Consider the following 19619-nt stretch of genomic DNA (forward strand, 5'->3'; position numbering starts at 1 on the left):
TCAGGCTGGGAGGCAGACCCAGCTCAGATGGCTCCTGCCCCCTCCACCTCAGCACACAGATGAGGCCCCTGCAGCTATAGAGAACATCTTGGAGAATGGGTCTCAGACAAACAAGTCAGTGCAGGGCCCTTTATTTTGTTTAAACACACAGAGAGAGCAGCTCCTTATTTACAGAAAGTCTCTGCCTCACACAAGACAGGCAGATGCTGACATCGAAAAAGGATAAAGGATGGCTCTGTTCTTTTGTTGACAGCATTCATACAACCATGAAATCCAAACACCAAAGACACAAAAGGAAAAACTCTACCAAAGAGAGTCTGGGCCTGTAATGAGTTACATTATGAGTGATATGCAGAACAAGATGGGCAGTTCATTTCTGCTTCTGAAAAGAAACCAGTGATCCATTTACTTAGGGCATCCTTGAGCTCCTGGTTCCTCATGCTGTAGATGAGAGGGTTCACTACTGGAGGCACCACTGAGTACAGAAATGACACCAACAGGTTCAGGGATGGGGAGGAGACAGATGGGGGCTTCAGATAGGCAAATATGGCAGTGCTGACAAAGAGGGAGACCACAGCCAGGTGAGGGAGGCACGTGGAAAAGGCTTTGTGCCGTCCCTGCTCAGAGGGCATCCTCAGCACAGCCCTCAAGATCTTCACATACGAAAAAAGAATAAAAGCAAAACAAATGAATCCTAGTAAGATGCTAACTACCAGAAGCCCAGCTTCCCTGAGGTAGTCTGAATGAGAGCAGGAGAGCTTGAGGATGTGGGGGATTTCACAGAAGAACTGGTGCAGGGCATTGCCCTGGCAGAGGGGCAGTGAAAATGTATTGGCCGTGTGCAGGAGAGAATTGAGGAACCCACTGCCCCAGGCAGCTGCTGCCATGCGGACACAAGCTCTGCTGCCCAGGAGGGTCCCGTAGTGCAGGGGTTGGCAGATGGCAACGTAGCGGTCGTAGGACATGATGGTGAGAAAACTCTGCTGACATGAAGAAGCCGAACAAAAAGACCTGAGCAGCACATCCTGCATAGGAGATGGCCCTGGTGTTCCAGAGGGAATTGGCCATGGCTTTGGGGAGAGTTGTGGAAATGGAGCCCAGGTCCAGAACAGAGAGGTTGAGGAGGAAGAAGTACATGGGGATGTGGAGGCGGTGGTCGCAGGCGATGGTGGTGATGATGAGGCCGTTTCCCAGGAGGGCAGCCAGGTAGATGCCCAGGAAGAGCCAGAAGGTCAAGACCTGGAGCTCCCGTGTGTCTGCGAACGGCAGGAGGAGGAAGTGGGTGATGGAGCTGCTGTTGGACATCTGAACCCTTTGCTCATGAGGTTCTGCCAAAGCAGGAAAGCACACTCAGAAGTTAGGACTGCTCTGAGCAAATCTCTTCTCATTCCGTGTGTCCCATTCTCCCCTGTCCTTCCCAAACACACATTGCCTTCCTCCTTACTTTTAGGACTTCCTTTTGACTACCCCAAGTTCTGAGCTCTGCTTTGTGCTGGCCAAACACGACATGAGGAGGAGGCTTCTGCCCATGGTCTCCGGAGCAGTCACCCCTGCTCGACAGCAGTGGGCATCTGGGAAAGGTGGGGCAGCTTCTGAAAGTCGCCGTTTGCCTCATCGGTAATCCCTGTGTCATGAAGACAAGCTGGTCAGCATTTTCCAGCAGGAGAATGCCAGGGAAACTCCCACAAGTGCTCAAAGTGCAGTGATCTCAGCAGAGCCAGCTCACCCCCCAGCTCCACACTGCATTTTCCACAGCCCCACAGGTTTGGGTGGTTTGAAGGACTTTGGTCCCACGGACACAGCTGCATGGCAGTGTTGGCGTGTGAGCCACACCTGAACCCCCTCTTACTAGAGAGTATGGATGTAAGAACAAGAGCAGCATGGACAGGAGGGGAAGGTGGAGAAATGCTCCTGCTGAGAGAAGACAGAGACCCATAGAACTAAGGAGTTTCTCCTCCTTGGTGTGTGGCTGCTGAGGAGGCACCTCAGCCAGAAACCCCACAGCCTTGATGTCAGAAGCTCTGCTGGGCGAGAGAGGAGACCAGTAGAAGGCGCCCTCATTACAGGAGATGGCAGGAGGTGCCCGAATCACCCTCCCAAGGCACATGGGAGCTGCTCCCTCTCTTTCCCAGCCCAGGGCTCTGCTGCCTGGAGCTGTCCCTGCTGGGAGCTCTTTCTCTGGCAGCGCGTCTCCTCCCCAGCAGTGCACACAGAACCCATCACAGACGCTGTGTGCTCAGCTCTGTCCCGCAGACACCTCCTGGCAGCAGAACACTGCCCAGGAGCATTTCTGTGGGTGCAGGCTCTGACAGGAACATCTGACCAACGCTGATAAGGCTGGAAAGGTGATGCTGGGTGCTCTCTGTAAGCTGTAGCATATGGATTTTTCTTACTCCCTGATTTATTCACCTCTAAGTGAAAAAGGAGGCTCTGTGCCTTCTGAAGAACGGGGAGACAAATCTCCACGTCTCACTCCCCACACAAAAAAAAAAAAAAAAAGCAGAAGACTGAAAGCACAAACTCCTTCGCTTTCAGGTAGCCCCTGTCTTGAGGTTCTTCTTGAAAAGTTTCCTCTGCCACTGCCCTTCAGCTGTGAGCAGCCCTGACCCACGCAGTTCTCTCTCGGCAACACCAGGACCCTGCCATGCAAGGAGTTGATCCTTCCACACACACCTTCTCCCCACAGCACCTCCGTGGGAGGGGGAGAGCTGACCCTGGCAGGCGGCAGAGTCCCTGCCCCGGAGTGCAGGGACCCTGCTGGCAAGGACAGCCCTGCCCACCCCTGCCTGCACACCCACCTTCACACATGGCAGTGGTCCTAAGGAGAAGGCAGCCATCGTGCCCTGTCCCTCTGGAGGCACAGCAGGGTATCCCTGCTCTGGAGCACATTCTTCACCTCTACACTAGAGGAAGTGTCGGAGTCCTCCTGAAAGATCCCATAGACCATGGGAGGAGCAGCTTTTGGACATCTTTCCAGGAACTGCAGCTACAATTGCCCTAACCCAGAGACTTACCATGTCAAGGGCTATAAAGATTTCTCCCCCACAGTGAGCCCTCAGCATCCTCCCTCTCCAGACTGCCCTTAACCTCTCTCTGCCTCCCTGCTCTGCCCTCGCTACCTGCAGGCAGTGCCCTCAGCCCTGCTGCGCTGGGCAGAGGAGCTGCTCCTGGGCAGAGCTGTCTCTCTGCAGCGCTGCCCGCTTGCCAGGAGCTCCCTCCGGCCCAGCAGCCCAGCCCAGCTCAGCAGCAGAGGACCAGCCCACGGTGGCACTCTCTCTGTCCCCTCTGGGCTCCCTGGAGGTGTCCCTGGGGCTCCAGGGGAACCGCCTGTGAAAAAAACTGTTGCAATCTCTGATGTTCCCTCCCTCAGCTGCGCAGAGACACTTACTTCCAGCAGTGGTATTTCTCTCAGCAGAAGAAGAGCTGGCCATGAGTACCCCCTCTTCTTGTCCTATCAGTAGCACACACTGGGTCTTGGACTCTTGGTACCAGGATTCCTTATGGCAAGTCACCGCTTGACTGGTGCCACAGCTGGGGGGCTTCAGCCCAAACGTGCAGCAATGATCTCAGCCAGGGGCACAGAAAGGACAAGCTGGAGCCGTTCCTGTGGCAGACAGAGCTGTGACATGGTGGCAGAGCTCAGTCCACCTGATCTTCAAGGACAGCCTCCTCCAAGCTCTGCTATAGTCCAGCTCATAATTCAATCTAACCCCCAAAGGCAATTCAAGGGCACCAGAATGAGTGTTTACTCCTTCAGGAAGAGTTTGAGGAGAAACAAAGCCACTGTGTGGCCACTGCTGAGTTTCAGAGAGCGGGTGGAGCTATATGGGAGATTCTCTACATCCTCTTTGCCTCATTCTGCCCCAGCAAGGTCTCCCAGGGCTCTGAGACTCGGGGCAGGAATCTGGAGGAACGCCACCAGCAGTGGATTGTTCCCAAGTCACCTTAACTAAGACAATCCTTACCAGTCTATGGGACAGGAGGGGTGGCAGCTGAGGGAGATGACAGGGTAAGCCAATGTCCCAGCATGTCCAATGACACTCCGTAACCATTGAAAGGCCATGGAGGTTGATGGAGGGAACTCCCTGATGATTGGCAGCATCCAAATATGGCATGCTCTTTTAAAAAAATGGCCAGCGGATAAACAGGGGAAGTTGTGCCCCAGAGTGTGTCCGCTCAGAACCCATTTGTGGGTGTCTGAAACCCTGGATTTACCCAGGGCAGCTTGTGTCCCACCGTTCTCTGCTTCCTGTGATGGAAGAACAGGATTGCTCAGCGCAGGGAGAGCAGTGCTGGTCTTTTAAGTTGGAAGTCAGCAAAGTTTTCAGCATCTTCCCCCACAATATGCTTGTGCCCGAATTAGGATGTCATCGCTTGCATGGGTGCATAAGGAGATGGGTAACTAACCAGACGGCTGTTTCGGCTCAGAGGTCTGTGGTCAATGTGTGGTACTCTGCATTGAGGCATCTAGCTTGAAAGCTCCTGCGAGGGTCTGTCCTGCCACCTGCCCTGTTTAACATGTTTTTAAGGACCTGGAGAAGATGCAAGTGTTCTTTTTCATAGGATTTGCAGACATTACCCTGGCGGGAAGAACTGCCATGCCAAAGGACATAGACAGGTCAGAGGGATGGGCCAAAAGTAATATCATGATGTCCGATAAAGAGAACTCTGAAGTCCTGCCCTTGAGGTGCACTAACCCCGTGCAATGACAGAGGGCAGGGGCGGTGTGGCTGGGTGGCAGCTTTGCAGGAAAGGCTCTCGTGGTCCTTCAGTTTCATTAGGCCAAACAGGAGCCAGGGGCAAAGAAGGCCAACAGCATCCTTTGCTTCTCTTTCCATTCCCTGAAATCCCGAGTGCTTCTCTTTTATTCTCCTAATACCCTCCCAAAAGAACAGCCCACCTGTGCTGGTTTGAGGTGAAACTGAACCCATTTTGTGTTCAGTAATTTGACTTTGCAGCCAAGCCTCCTCGAACTAACTGAACTCTCTCAAATTTAATGCATATTGTCCGTAAGCTGTTGGCTCTCAGAGTGACAAAACCTGATTATCTATAATTTATGCCAAGGCATGGTATGCAGAGAGGCTCTTGTTTAGACTTTTTGCTATAACAACCAAGGGCAGCTCACTTTGTTATATGCCCCGTTGGAGGGTCGGAAGCCGAAAAGTGTAGAGGGGTCGCACCTTCGGATAGGATCAGAGAGGACAGGTGACCCCAAACTGACTAACTTATCTAAACTGACAAGTCCTTTCTCTCTCTCCCTCCTCTCCTTGGAAAGAGAGGTGAGGGAGAGCATCTGTCGTTTGTCGCAGTGGCCAGGCCGGCCCAAACCACGACAAGAGTGAAGGAACTGCACTGTTGGACTAAAGGCAGTCCTTGCTCCTGCACACAGAATTCCAGCCACAAATAGCTCTGTGCTCATTTAATATTTGGTTGGCTGCCTCGAGGAATTGTCCCCAACACATCCTTGGCTGGGCTCAAACAGCATTTTGTCTGGGAAGCTCTCCTAATGAACAGCCTCATCCCAACTTCATTGCCTGGTCTGTAAACGGAGAGGCAAGCCCTGCAGTCAAAGTGGAAGGTTTGTGGGTGATGGTGGTGACTGAAATGACCCACACTGCATCTTTGGTGTGGCTTTCTGAGTTCTCAAAACCAATGGACCTCTGAAGGAAAGTCAATCTGGAATTGGAGCTTACGGAAAACACATTTAAAACTCTTTTCTACTGAGTCGCTTGGAGCAGCAAAATTCCTGTTAGTGTTTGCCTGTGTAAAGGCTGTATGGGAAGTGCACAGCATAAAACAGACCACGCAGCTTGAGCTAAAATATATGTTAAGGAGGAAAAGGATGTTACAAACTCAATAAGCAGGTGATTGAACCAGGGCAATGCCCTAGGAGATCCCACTGTCTTAAAGTAGCAGATCCCACTTCTCCAGCCTGTCAAGTTTACGTTAGTCATTGCAAAGTGAAAAAGGAAGCCGGTGCCATTGGAACCCTGTGGTGTGCCATGTATGATTCACAGGATCTCCTGAGAGAAATGGATGACGAGGTAAAGAATGTGAAAAAAAGACACCCATAAATTGAAGGAGGAGGAATTTCCCAAAATAAAGACAATCATCTTAATCAAAGTTTGAGAGGAAGATCTCAGGGTAAACAGGCATAGACCCTGGTTACAAATTAAACAGCTGGACTTAGAAGTTGGACAAGCACAAGATTTAGAAACAGAACTAAAGGTTTTAGAAAATGAGCTACAGTAAGCTGGAACAGCAGCTCAGCTTCCAGCAGAGTAACATATAGTCATGAACAGAAGTCACAACCAATGCAGCGTACTCCCATCAGTCTGGGAATTCAAGAGTATGTCTTGGACAAGATCCATAGGGTCTACTGGGAAGGCCCAGGTTCTTGTGGGCTGGCACCAGGGATCCTGGAATGCTTGCCAGCAGATTCTCACACATCGGAAGTGGCCATTGGGAATAGGAGAAACTTGGCCCTCTTATTAGCGGACACATGAGCATGCACAAACACTCTTCATGTATGGCAAACTCAGGCTGAATAACTCCAGAGTAAGACACTTGGAGTAGCTGTGAGAGAGCCCATCGTCTTGACCCAAGGTGGGAAAATGTCATCTTCCAAGCAGGGCAATGAAAGGGATTAATGTGAAAAGACCCATCAGGTCAACCTGCAACGTAAGGGAAAGCAAATTTCCCTTTTCTAAAACGGACAGAAGCCCCTCCCCCTTTCGAAACCAACATAGTTGCCACCACTGCCATTCTGCAGTTTTAACTGCTCCACACCGTAGAGTCTGATCTCAGCACTGACTTTATCACAATAACTATGCATGAGCACTGCAAAGCTTAAACATAAGATGTGCCACCCTGTCTCTGTCAACCCGTGGGGCAGAGGAGAGGGAAAAGCCAGTAACGGGGTTTGGATGTTGAAGGTGGGGTCCAGCAGAGATGAGGAGTCAAGGGAGTGGATGGGGAGAGATAGGCAAAGGTGAGACAAGTTCTGATTTGATTGTGAGGCCACTACTGTTGTAGTAGCATGACTGGCCAGCAGCTGGCCCCAGCAATTTGGGGACAAGAGGTTTATCACAAAACCGCTCTTCCCAGCAGAGCCAAGATAGGGTCAGAGGGAAAGGGGAGTGGCAGGCCAAGGGGAGATGGCTGGCATGGTGATGATTCTGAGGGCACTTCCACAGCAGCAGCCTGGTTGGCCCTCAGGAGGCTGGTTGGCAGGCTGAGGTCATCCAGCGCATCAGAGACCCCACCCAAGAGGAATTCCGTCCTTGGGGAGGGGAGGGGGTGAGGCAGGTGGAAGAGGCCCACCTGGGTTCTGATCCTGGGGGCACCTCTGTTACAGCAACCTGACCAACCATGGCAGACAGAAGGGCAGGCAGGGCTCATGGCCACCTGGCTCAGGGCGAGCCCTGACACTGGCGGAAAACCTTCTCCTTATCTCCAGGTTGAACATCCCCTCTTTCACCCAACACTTGTCTTTCATCCTCCTAATATGCACCAGAGGTGGAGAGCCTATCTCCATATTTTATGACCTCCTCCTAGGTTCTGACAGGCTGCAAGGACGTCCCCCTAAGCCTTCTTTCTGCTCTTGACCTTCCTTGCAACCATTGGCTCAAGGCGAGCTTTGCCTTCCTAAAAACAATGACGTCAACAGAGATAAGTTTCTTCCTTGTAAAGTCCTTGCTGTCACCTCCGGGCAGCTGCTTCATGGCCCCTGTCAGAGTCAGCCTCATCCCTCTACTCACCCAGCCTCCCTGCCCTCCCCCCCCCCCCAAATGCATCCTCATCACGGATGCATGAAGAGGTTTCTAGGGCAATCAAAACCACAGTCAGTGGAGAGAGGGAAACAAGGGTGGGCTCTTTGTGTGCTGTATTATGTTAGTGTAAGATATCTACCCATATAGACACACAGCAAAAACGGATCCTTCCAAGAGCTGGTCTGACACCTTCCATCTATCCAGAACCTGGCCCCGGGATCCCCTCGTCCCCCTGATCCCCCCCAGGCACAGACAAGCACACGCTCACACAATAGCTCTCTCCAGCACAGAGTCAAAGAATCATTGAGGCCAGAAGCCAGTCAGCGTCCACCTTCTCTGGGCTGCCCCTTCATGCTTCATTTTAGTCAGGACCTCCTTTCTCACCCATGCCAGGCTCCTGCCAGCTTTGACAGAATTCCTGTATGATGGGGTGGACTGTTCTGGAGCTGCAAGAGTTGATTCTTGACTATCAAAGAGCTCTCTGCCCCCCTCTTCTCCGCAGGGCCATATCCCATGGGATTCTTCTGATCAGGTCCCTCAGAAGGCCAAAGCCTGCTCTCCTGAACTTCTGCTCTTGGCCTTGTTCCCTTCTTTCAGGAGCCTCAACTCTACCTTCTCACCCCTGACTGTGACATCCCTGACATTGGGAGATAGGAATTTTTTTTTCTCCACTCTGGAGCAGGCACGGAGACCTCAGTTCTGGTTAGCGTTTGTCTGAGCCTCTTCTTATCCTCTTGGCACGCAGAGATGTCCCTGGGCAGTGCCCTGCTGCCAGGAGGGATCTGCAGGGCAGAGCTGAGCACACAGCGGGAGGGATGGGGTCAGTGAGCACTGGCAGGGAGGAGATGTTGGGACAGAGAAACAGCTCCCGGCAGGGACAGCTCCAGGCAGCAGAGACGTGGGCAGGGAGTCGGAGGGACCTGCTCCCACAAACACCCTGGGAGAGAGGACTTGGGCACCCTCCCTGCCATCCCCTGCAGTGCAGACACCCACTCTGAAGGAACGCCCTGGTCTCCTCTTCCACCCAGCAGAGCCCAAAGTTACAGTTACTGCAGCGTACATATTATTCTCTTTAACTTTTAATACATGAAAAAGGAAGAGGAAAACACCCACGAGTACCCATTTTAAAGAAAAGATTGTTGTAAGAGTGTCACAGAACGACCGGCGGGAGGGGCGGGGTTGGGGGGAATTTAATGTTTAAGGAATGAAAACACGTTCCAGGTCTTTCTGTTTCTGAGAAGTCCCATCCCCAAGTCTTTAATCACATTCAAATTTATCAAGACGGCAGATTACCAAACTGAAATATCATACTGGGTAATACAAAACCGTTATGATCTCTGAGAATCAGGCACCTTTGACTAGATTTAAAAGAATTTAAGACTTCTCTAAGAACATTGCTTACATATATTCACCATAAATGTTCTACCGTAAAACTTCAGTACTGCCCTGATATGGTTAACTCGTAGTACCAGGGAAAAAAATACAGTTAGAAATGAATGATGAAATGATGCTCAGTAGCACCTGAATGACAATTTCTTTGGTGTAGAAAAGAAGTCACGTTAAAAAGAGATTCCAAATTGTCATTTAGATAGGGAGAAAACTCCTGTGCAAGATGGCTTTCAAGGGCCTGCGTAGATTATACCTCACAGATACACTCTTGATCCAAAATGTTGCTGGTGAGCAGTTTCTGCAACTGCCACAAAACCAGTTCTCCGATGCAGTGGAGTAAAACAAGTTGAAGACAACATTAAGTCGCCCAAACCACTTTTTCCTCAAATTGCCCTTCCGTTCTGTTTCTGTCCCTTTCAGCGCTCTCCACCAGCTTTCAAAGACATCTGGCAAGTTTGTTCTTATAAGATATCCTCCCACATTTCCTCATCGTTTTACCTGGCTGAGCCCAGCGTGGCCTCTGCTCCCTCTCTGGCACGCAGCGCTGCCAGGCCTGACCGGTCACTATGGCCACGGGGACACGGCACGCCACCCCCGCCCCCCCCACCTCACACGCATTGTGACAAAAGGCCTGTCGCCGCCCCAGGCCGCTGCTGTCCCTGCTGTCCTGTGACCTGTCCCCGATGGGTCTCCTGTCCCCCCAAGTCTCTGGTGTCCCTCCTGTCCCCCCTGGGGCCTTCATCACCCGGCGTCACCTCCCGGCAGCCCCTGGGCCAGTGCTGGCTCTCCCCACAGCGCAGGGCCCATCCTGCCACCCCCGACGCCTCTCACCTCCTGCTGACCCTCCTGTCACCCCCTGGGCTGTCACCCCCTGGGCTGTCACCCCCGCTGTCCCCTCCTCTCCGCAGCCAGCCGGGGCAGATGCAGCGGGCTTTGCCCTGGGGTGCCCAGCTGACCATGCTGCAGGGCCAGCCAAGGCAGGGGACATCTTGGGGACTCTGAGAGGACCTTGGGGCAGGGACAGAGAGTTCAGCCAAAGAGGCCAACAACCACCTCTGTTTATTGCCATAAACCAATGCACTTCCCAACCGCGGCACACACACAGTTGCTGTTGAACTTTGCGGAGGAGGACGAAGGAGTCAAGAATGAACCATCAGCATCAGGATGTGCCCCAGGAGACCATTTCTTGCTCTCTCAATCACCACAGCTGCTGCTGACACAGCCCTAGTGCATGGAATCCTGCCTTGAATGACGAGGTCTAGCTCTGCTGGTTGATACGCTGAAGCTTGCAGACGTTTCTGGGAACACTGCTGATTTCTCAGCCTTCGTTCCTAGGAACGATGCTGCAACCCCTTAAATCAGCTTTGGGGCACTTTGCTGGAAGTCCTTTAGGAGGTCAAGAGCTTCCTTGCACTGGGGAGCCGAGCACTGGACACAGCACTGCAGATGTGGCCTCACCAGTGCTGAGGAGAAGAGAAGGATCACATCCCTCCAGCTGAAGACAACACTTTTCCTATCACAGCCCAGGAACCTCTTGGCCTTTGCTGCAGCGGTGCATTGATTTTGGATGTTTGTGCAATGCCTCACACAACTGTGGCCTGGGCACTCATAGAAAATAGATACCTGATCATTTCCATACAGTCAGTGTCAGTGTGTGTGCCTTCAGAAACCATGCACGTGCTAACAAGCAATGGGATTTGGGTGAGTCATGTGTTTGTACAATGAATATGAACTACAAATTCATAGAATCATAGAATCATAGAATTGTCTAGGTTGGAAGAGACCCTTGGGATCATCAAGTCCAACCATCTACCCTACTCTACAAAGTTCTCCCCTACACCATATCCCCCAACACCACATCTAAACATCTCTTAAACACACCCAGGGATGGTGACTCAACCACCTCCCTGGGCAGTCTATTCCAATGCCCGACCTTGCGACATTCATACTCTTGCTTAGGTAGGATTTCAACAGTTTCAAGCAAAGTCTTAACTGTCAACAATGTTGAGTTTATTTTTTTCTAAACTCAGAATACCCTAGACTTTCTTTTTTTTTTTTTTTTATACATCCCCTGTGTCCCCCCTTCCACTCTTGCTCGCCCAGCAAGACTGCAACCTGCTGCCTCCTGTTCTGCGGGTCGTGAGCCATCCATTGCAGAATGGCCTTGAACATGGCCCCTTCTTTCCCACTGAGATCCTCCTTCTGCAGGACGCGCTGGAGCTCGTTGACAGAGAGCTCCAGAAACTCTCGATACCCTGGTCACCCTTTCCAAGTGAAGGGGGATGAACGCGTGGGCTGCTTCCCGCAGGTCAGAACAGTAGTAATACTCGGTGAATCTCCAGATGCCGACGCAGTTCTCCAAGCACAGCTGGGACTTTAAGAACTCGCAGCACAGTCTGACGATGCCCATGACGTTGAACTGGTCGGCTGCTATCAGCAAACGTTCAACGTTGATGGCCTTGACCGGTACTGTGCCGGTGTAGGCGTACTCGATAATGAGCCACATCATTTCAGGTGAAGTGCCGGGGATTTTACAGACGACCTTCCCACCATTGCTCCAGCGGGTGGAAAACAAAGCCCTGAAAAAAGCAAAGCAGTGCTGGGGGAAAAATCATCTTTGCTGCATTAAACCCGGACCCTGTTATCCCCTGTGCCTCCTTTCTGGGCACCAATTTCGGCACACGCAGTAGCTACACTGGGAGGCTGTGGGGTTTATTAATTTATTAATTCATGTGTTATGAGCCGGTTGTTTTAACAAGGAGTCACCGCCTCCAGCTGTGCACAGAGAGCCACAGGGCCAGTGCCCTCCTTGCTTCAACAAGACCACCAGAGAATGGCAGTGTGTGGGGAAGGAACACCTCCCGCCCCACGGCAGACAAGCCCGGCTGGCCACACTCCAGCCCTGCACCACATTGGGGGGTTCGTCAGACACCGCTTCCAGTGCTGCTGTGAGATCTTGGGTTGGGGATGAATTCCGGTGTCCATGGAGGCACCAGGACTATGGGGATGTGCTGGAGGAGAGTTTTGGGGCTGAGGGAAGCACTGGAGGGACACTAAGGCAGCGTGACACAGCCTCGGAAATGCTGTGTGTCCCCATCCCCTCTTGTTCCAAGCACTGACCTGAAGTATTAACTGCAGCTACAGAGGATGTTCTTGTGACCACTGAACTCAATGTCACCCACGCTGATAACCACATCGCAGAGTTTCTCCTCCAGGCAAAGCTCACTGAAGACGGTGCAAAGCACAGCACTCATCTTCCTCTCCCTGGGTGAGGATGTGTCGCTGGGAGCCAAGCTATCGCCCATGTCACAGCCTGCAGCAGTGGATGGTGCTTCTCCCGGAGGTGCCACAGCGCTTTGTCGTGCCCTCCCTCCAACACCGTCTCCCAACCCCTGCCTGTCTGGTGGCTCTGGAATGTGCCCCAAAGTGAAATCACAGGTGCAGGGGTGACCCTGGACCAGCTGGGAGCCCCCTCGCAGCCACTGGGGTCCTGGTCCTCCCAGGTCCACATTCCACAGCTGCCCTCAGCCTTCACCACAGCTCAGAGTCCGCCAGACACTGTACCGAAACCCTGTTGGTGGCTGCTCTGAGCAAAATAGCCTCATGATTCCCCTGCAACTTTTTAGTATTATTTGGCCAGGATACAAAGCTCCCCAAATGTAAGCACCGACTGCTGCTCAAGTGCCTTTGTAACAGCTCCCACAGGAGAACTACTACTAAGCACAAAATATAGATTTTGAGAAAGAATATGAAGTTCACAAAGATAATTTACGCTTAATTAGAAGAAAATCAGAAAACATACTCTTGTCCTTAGGAATTTATATCTACCCATAGTATTTGCAGCAAAACTATTCAATAGAGGGACAGCATTTTCTGAAATGTACTGAATGGACTGAAAATAAAAGTGATGCAAAATGGTGAGTCTATTTGTATTGTTCAAGATGACTAACAGATACAGTCAGGATTCTGTGCATTGTTCTAAAAATATCAAAGTACAAACTGGGTCACTTGGGCCCCTCCGAGTAAAGCCTGTGCCACGTCCCAATAGAAACAGGATCTCCTAATCCCCTTCCAGTACAGACCGGTCCACCTAAGGTACAAAGTGGATGCCCTGATACCCTGCCAGTATTGACTGGATCTTCTTTTAATCACCTTTGGGCGATGTGTTGCCATTTCATTACCACCCCCATGGCAGAGCAGCAGTGGGTAACAGTCAGAGGGCTGTGCCAGGCTGGGAAGTTTCCTCGTGTGTGGAATCCTGCATGAGGAGTTGCAGAAGCCACTGAAGGACAAGGTGAATCGAGCCAGTTTGCAGAGGTGACAGCCATCCAGCTGGCTTTGGACATTGCCGAATGAGGAAAATGGCCGGTGCTTTACCTCTATACTGATTCATGGGTGGTGGCAAATGGTCTGTGGGGGTGGTTACAGCAGTGGGAGCAGAGCAACTGGCAGTGCAGAGGTAGACCCATCTGGGCTGCTGAACTGTGGCAAGACATTGCTGCCCGGATAGAGAATCTGGTGGTGAAAGTACATCACGTAGCTTGCCATGTACCCAAGGGTCAGGCCACTGAGCAACGTCAAAACAATCAGCAGGAGGATCAGGCTGCTAAGATTGAAGTGGCTCAGGTGGACCTTGGCTGGCAACAGAAGGGTGAATTATTCATACCTCGGTGGGCCCATGATGCCTAAGGCCATGAAGGATGAGATGTGATGTAGAAATCGACTCGTGATCCAGGGGTGGGGATGACCATGGAACTGACACTATTGCACAGGTTATCCACGAATGTGAAACATGTACTGTAATTAGGCAAGCCAAGCAGTGAAAGCCTCTTTGGTATTGGGGATGATGGCTGAAATATCAATATGGGGAGGCCTGGCAGATTGGTTCTATCACACTCCCTCAAACCCGCCAAGGCAAGTGCCACGTCCTCACAAGCAACCACAGGATAGCTGGAAATATATCCCGTGCCCCCTGCCACCACCCAGAATACTGTTCTGGGCCTTGAAAAGCAAGTCTGATGGCAACATGGCACCCCAGAGAGAATTGAGTCAGACAGTGGGACTCATTTCCGAAACAGCCTCATAGAAACCTGGGCCAAAGAGCATGGCATTGGGCGGGTGTATCACATCCCCTACCACACACCAGCCTCCGGGAAAATCAAACGATCCAACGGACTGCTATAAACTACACTGAGAGCCATGGGGGTGAGACCTTCAAACGCTGGGATGCCCATTTAGCAAAGGCCACCTGGTAAGGTAACATTAGAGGATCTGATATCGAGCTGTCCCTGCCCAGTGAGAACTTTTCCATACTGTGGAAGGAGATATGTTCATGAAGACAGTTTGGGTTATTCCTGACACAGGCAAAGGCAAACCTATCTGTGGGATTTCTTTTGTTTAAGGCCCTGGGTGCACTTGGTGGGTGATGCGGGAGGATGGGGATGACCGATGTGTTCCTCAAGGGGATTTGATTTTGGTGAGAACAGCCAATGAATCAAATTATATGATATTTATTGCTAAATTACCACTATATGTCATCACTACTACAGTTGCTATATGCTCTATCTATGGCATTACAGTGAGAGTGACCTAAATTAATGAAGAATGAACTTTGATGAAACTGAGCAAAGTGCAGAAGTGATGGAACCAGAATTGGCTGCAGCAACTGGCACCTGGGAATTGTCTTGAGATCGACATCTTCAACCCACAGATGATGGGCATGGGCCATGCCGCCTACACCAGCTGTGAGCTCCAGATGCAGCACTCAACAATTCAACACCACACACCACGTCTCCTGCCGGAAAAGACAGTTACAACAGATGGAGCCCAAAGTCATGGACTAAATGAACTCAAGGGACATTTCAGTGGGATGGGCCATGGACTAGGGGAATGATATCTGTGTGCATATATACATATATGAAAGACAGGAAAATGGTGGTGATTTATGGAAAAGTGTAAGACTTGGGCATGAGGTAGATGGTATAGAATAAGGGGCGGACGCTGTCCTGGTTTTGCCTGGGATAGAGTTAATATTCTTCCTGGTAGCTGCTGTTTTGGATTGACTATGAGAATAACATTGCTAACTCATATTGTTTTAGCTGTTGCTGAGTGACGCTTGTATTAAGTCACGGACTTTTTCAACGTCCCGTAGAATGTGGGGGGGCACAGATAATACAAGCTGGCCAAAGGAATATTCCATCCCATAGACGTCATGCTCAGTAAGTAAATGTGAGTCAGCTTGGGAGCAGGGATCGGTGATTACTTCTCCAGACAGGCGGGGCAAATAATCATTGTGTGGTGACAGCAATTTGTTTTGCATCACTTTATTCTAGATATACTTTATTATTATTATTATTACTATTATTATTATTATTATTACTACTATTATTATTATTGTTACTGCTACTGCTTTTATTTTCTGTTACTGTTCTATTAAACAATATTTATCTCAGCCCATGGTTTTTTTTTTTCCCTGCTTTTCCCTTTTCTCGCTATTCTACCTGAGACATCCCGTTTCATTTAAGAGCTGTTATCTGTCAAGCCACACCTGACGCAGTGTTGTGCAAGAGTCAGAGACAGTAGGATCAAGCCTCAGAACAAGCAGTATAAACCCAGAAAAATATCAATAAGCAGGATTATGACAAGAGAAAAATTAGGCTCATGATCTAAGATAAACTCTGGGCAATGTGCAGAGAAGGGGTAGCAGGTTATTTTCGGTGAAACAGCGTCCATTGGGCTTGTTTCCATAGGGCATCCTTGAGCTCCTGGTTCCGCATGCTGTAGATGAGGGGGTTCACTGCTGGAGGCACCACCGAGTACAGAAATGATACCACCAGGTCCAGGGATGGGGAGGAGATGGAGGGGGGCTTCATGTAGGCAAACATGCCAGTGCTGATAAAGAGGGAGACCACAGCCAGGTGAGGGAGGCACGTGGAAAAGGCTTTGTGCCGTCCCTGCTCAGAGGGGACCCTCAGCACAGCCCTCAAGATCTGCACATAAGACACCACAATGAAAACAAAACACCCAAAGGCTAAACAGGCACTAACCACAAGAAGCCCAACTTCCCTGAGGTAGGAGTGTGAGCAGGAGAGCTTGAGGATGTGGGGGATTTCACAGAAGAACTGGTGCAGGGCATTGCCCTGGCAGAGGGGCAGTGAAAATGTATTGGCCGTGTGCAGCACAGCATAAGGAAAAACACTGCCCCAGGCAGCTGCTGCCATGCGGACACAAGCTCTGCTGCCCAGAAGGGTCCCGTAGTGCAGGGGATGGCAGATGGCAATGTAGCGGTCATAGGCCATGATGGTGAGAAGAGAAAATTCTGCTGAAATGAAGAAGCCAAACAGAAAGACTTGAGCAGCACATCCTGCATAGGAGATGGCCCTGCTGTCCAAGAGGGAATTGGCCATGGCTTTGGGGAGAGTGGTGGAGATGGAGCCCAGGTCAAGAACAGAGAGGCTGATGAGGAAGAAGTACATGGGGGTGTGGAGGCGGTTGTCGCAGGCGATGGCGGTGATGATGAGGCCGTTTCCCAGGAGGGCAGCCAGGTAGATGCCCAGGAAGAGCCCGAAGGTCAAGAGCTGCAGCTCCCGTGTGTCTGCGAATGCCAGGAGGATGAAGTGGGTGATGGAGCTGCTGTTGGACATTTGCTGCTTCTGGGCAGGGGGACATGGTAGAGGTCTGTTACCAGAGATTTCCCTAAGGAAAATGAAAGCCATTTCCCATAGACTTTGCCCCTCCTGTAATACGCCCTTTTCCTTTTCCAGGAGACATTCCTCAGCTTCCTGACTCGAGCTCTGGTTTACTCTTGCTGATTGTGCTGTGAGGAGGGAAGAGTTCCTGGGAAGAGTGAGGACCGGGGTCCGTGCCGATGTTCTACCTGTTCTGATGGAACCACCTACAATGCAGAAGGGCTTGTCAGCATCTGCACATGCACTGCTAAGGAACCAGGATGGCAGAAGGCAGTTGGAGAGGCTTTGGGTATTTTACAGCTCTCCCACCTCCCCTGAGCATTGTTCTGGGATGTCAGAAACCCTCAGCATTTCTGCTGCACTCCAGGACAACGGAGTGAGTGCTGTGAGACATGAGGATTGCCTGGGGCAGACAGCAGAGTCAAGGGAGATGGTTTGTCCCTCCATCTTGCACCGTCATGAGATGGAGGGGGATTCCCCTCTTGTATTATGCAATCAGACAGTGCTGAGAGCAGAAGGATCCATCTCAGACTATGAAATGTCTCACCCTTTCTCAAGGTCTCAGCAGCCCACCTCTAGCCAAGGACACACATGACTCATTTCACCCACCCAACAGCATTTCCTCAGCCACAGAGTCTCTGTTTCTCTGTGGGGCTTTGCGATAACACAAAGGTGCTATGGGACAGGTTGGCATCCTGGAGGGCAGCTCACAGCTTCCATGGACACCCAAAGGACATACCCAATTTATGGGATCTCAGTGAGAGAAAATGGACTCCTTCCCCACCCACACAACCTGCACTGCCCACAGCCCCAGAAGTCAGAAGAAAACTTTGACACTGGTTCCCATGGACACACCGGCAGGAGTGGATGAACAATATCAGTGTGGGACTCTGCAGCTGAAATTCCCATCCCCAGGGAGGCTGACAGCAATAAAAAGATAACTTTAAGGAGACTTGTGGACAAACCAGGAGAAATGCCGTGAGGGTCTGACTGGGAAAGTCACGGGGAGAGGTAGCCGGGCACTCAGGGCAGCATTACCCTCACCCTGCTGGGCACACCACCGCCCAGACACTGATCATGCAGGGCAGGTGCCCTCAGCCCCACCACTGGGCAGCAGCAATGGGGCACGTGGCAGGAGGGATGCCCTTCGCCTCTCCTGCTGCTCTGCCGGGCACAGAGCTGACTCCCACCCCAGAGCCCATGGCCGTGAGGGCTGAGGGCTGTGCTGGGTGGCTCAGGGAAGGCATCTGCACTGCAGGGGTAGCTGGAGGTGCCCCTATCTCCCCTGCAGCAGGGCTTCCAGGAGCAGTCTCCCTCCTTCCCTGCCCATCTCCACTGCCTGGAGCTCTCCCTGCCAGCAGCTCTTTCCCTGCCCCCACGTCTCTTCTCTGCCAGTGCTCACAGACCCCATGGCAGCCCCCGTGTGCCCAGCTCTGCCCTGCAGCCTCTGCGTGTGTGCAGGGGCTAAAGGGCAGGTGCCACAGACCCTGGTGAGACTGGAAAGGGGATGCTGGTGCTGTCTGTAGCCCCCAGAGCTGGAAACCGAAGACACGGACTCCGGAAAGCTCCTTATCTCTACAGGGATCCCTCCTTTGACCTTTCTTTTAATGTCCCATTGTACATCTGCCACTGCCCACCCAGCCAACCAAGATGGGAAACATCAAAAGACAGACCCTCTACTGTTCAGGGAACTCAAACATGAAATGTGCCCTCAGGAATGCCCAGAGGTGATCAGGAGGTGTAAACAGTCCTGACCCACACATGTCCCTCTAAAATACAGAATGACCCTTCCCCACCAGGGGTTGCTCCTTCCACCCACAGCTTCTCCCCACAGCACCATGGGAGCTCCCCGGGCAGGCGGAGAGCTGACCCTGGCAGGCGGCAGAGTCCCTGCCCTGCACACAGTCCCCGGAGTGCAGGGACCCTGCTGGCAAGGACAGCCCTGCCCACCCCTGCCTGCACACCCACCTTCACAGCCCTTTGACCATTCCTGGGAGAAGGCAGCTGTCATGCCCTGTGCCTCTGATGGTGCAGCAGGGAAGCCCCAATCTAGAGAATGTCCTCTTCTTCCACAGCAGAGAAGTTGTGAGCGTCCTCCTGAAAGATCCCACGGGCTGTGGGAGGTGCCAGCTGTTGGAGATCTATCCAGCTACTGCAGCTGCTCTGCTTTGGGAAGAGTTCTCCCCCCACTCGCCCTCAGCATCCTCCCTCTCCAGACTGCCTTTAACCTCTCTCCGCCTCCCTGCTCTGCCCTCGCTGCCTGCAGGCAGTGCCCTCAGCCCTGCTGCGCTGTGCAGAGGAGCTGCTTCTGGGCTGAGCTGTCTCTCTGCAGCGCTGCCCGCTTGCCAGGAGCTCCCTCCGTCCCAGCAGCCCGGCCCAGCTCAGCAGCAGAGGACCAGCTGTGTCTTTCTCTGCCTCCTCCCCACACTGCCCCAATCCCTCGAGGTGTCCCTGCGCCTCCAGGGCTGACAGCTCCTCCAAGGCAGCGGGGTCTCTCCTGGGGAGCAGAGTTTGAAGCACAATGAAGTCGTCACTGACTGTCTCTTTCTGAACCCTGGACGGACTGATTCCTGTGGTGGGAATTGCTCTGCCAGATTGTGCGGACCTACAGGAGGTTTCTGTGTTCCCCTCTGGAAACCCCCATTCCTGCCCCATTGCCAGGCAGGGCACGGAGGCAGTGACGGGCTGGGGATCATTCCCACCGGTGCAGGGCAGGGATTGAGCCAAGTCAATGAGGCATCTCAGCTCTCAGCAGTGTTCCTGAGGCCGG

General features: G+C 52.1%; 1 protein-coding gene and 1 pseudogene across 2 annotated transcripts; both read right to left on the minus strand.

Annotated features, from left to right (window-relative positions):
• Positions 1–338: 338 nt before the first annotated feature.
• On the minus strand, positions 339–1305 carry LOC309684423 (olfactory receptor 14C36-like; annotated as a pseudogene). The gene has a single exon. The product of its transcript is annotated as an olfactory receptor 14C36-like (transcript).
• Positions 1306–15868: 14563 nt separating this feature from the next.
• LOC309684424 (olfactory receptor 14I1-like) lies at positions 15869–16804 on the minus strand (the record flags this gene model as incomplete). The annotated part of the gene is made up of 1 exon (XM_082500343.1): positions 15869–16804. One exon carries the CDS (start codon positions 16802–16804, stop codon positions 15869–15871), a length of 936 nt encoding a protein of 311 aa, XP_082356469.1.
• Positions 16805–19619: the final 2815 nt, after the last annotated feature.

The sequence above is a fragment of the Vanellus vanellus genome (assembly GCF_965231255.1).
Source record: "Vanellus vanellus genome assembly, contig: HAP1_SCAFFOLD_70, whole genome shotgun sequence".
Classification (NCBI taxonomy): Eukaryota; Metazoa; Chordata; class Aves; order Charadriiformes; family Charadriidae; genus Vanellus; species Vanellus vanellus.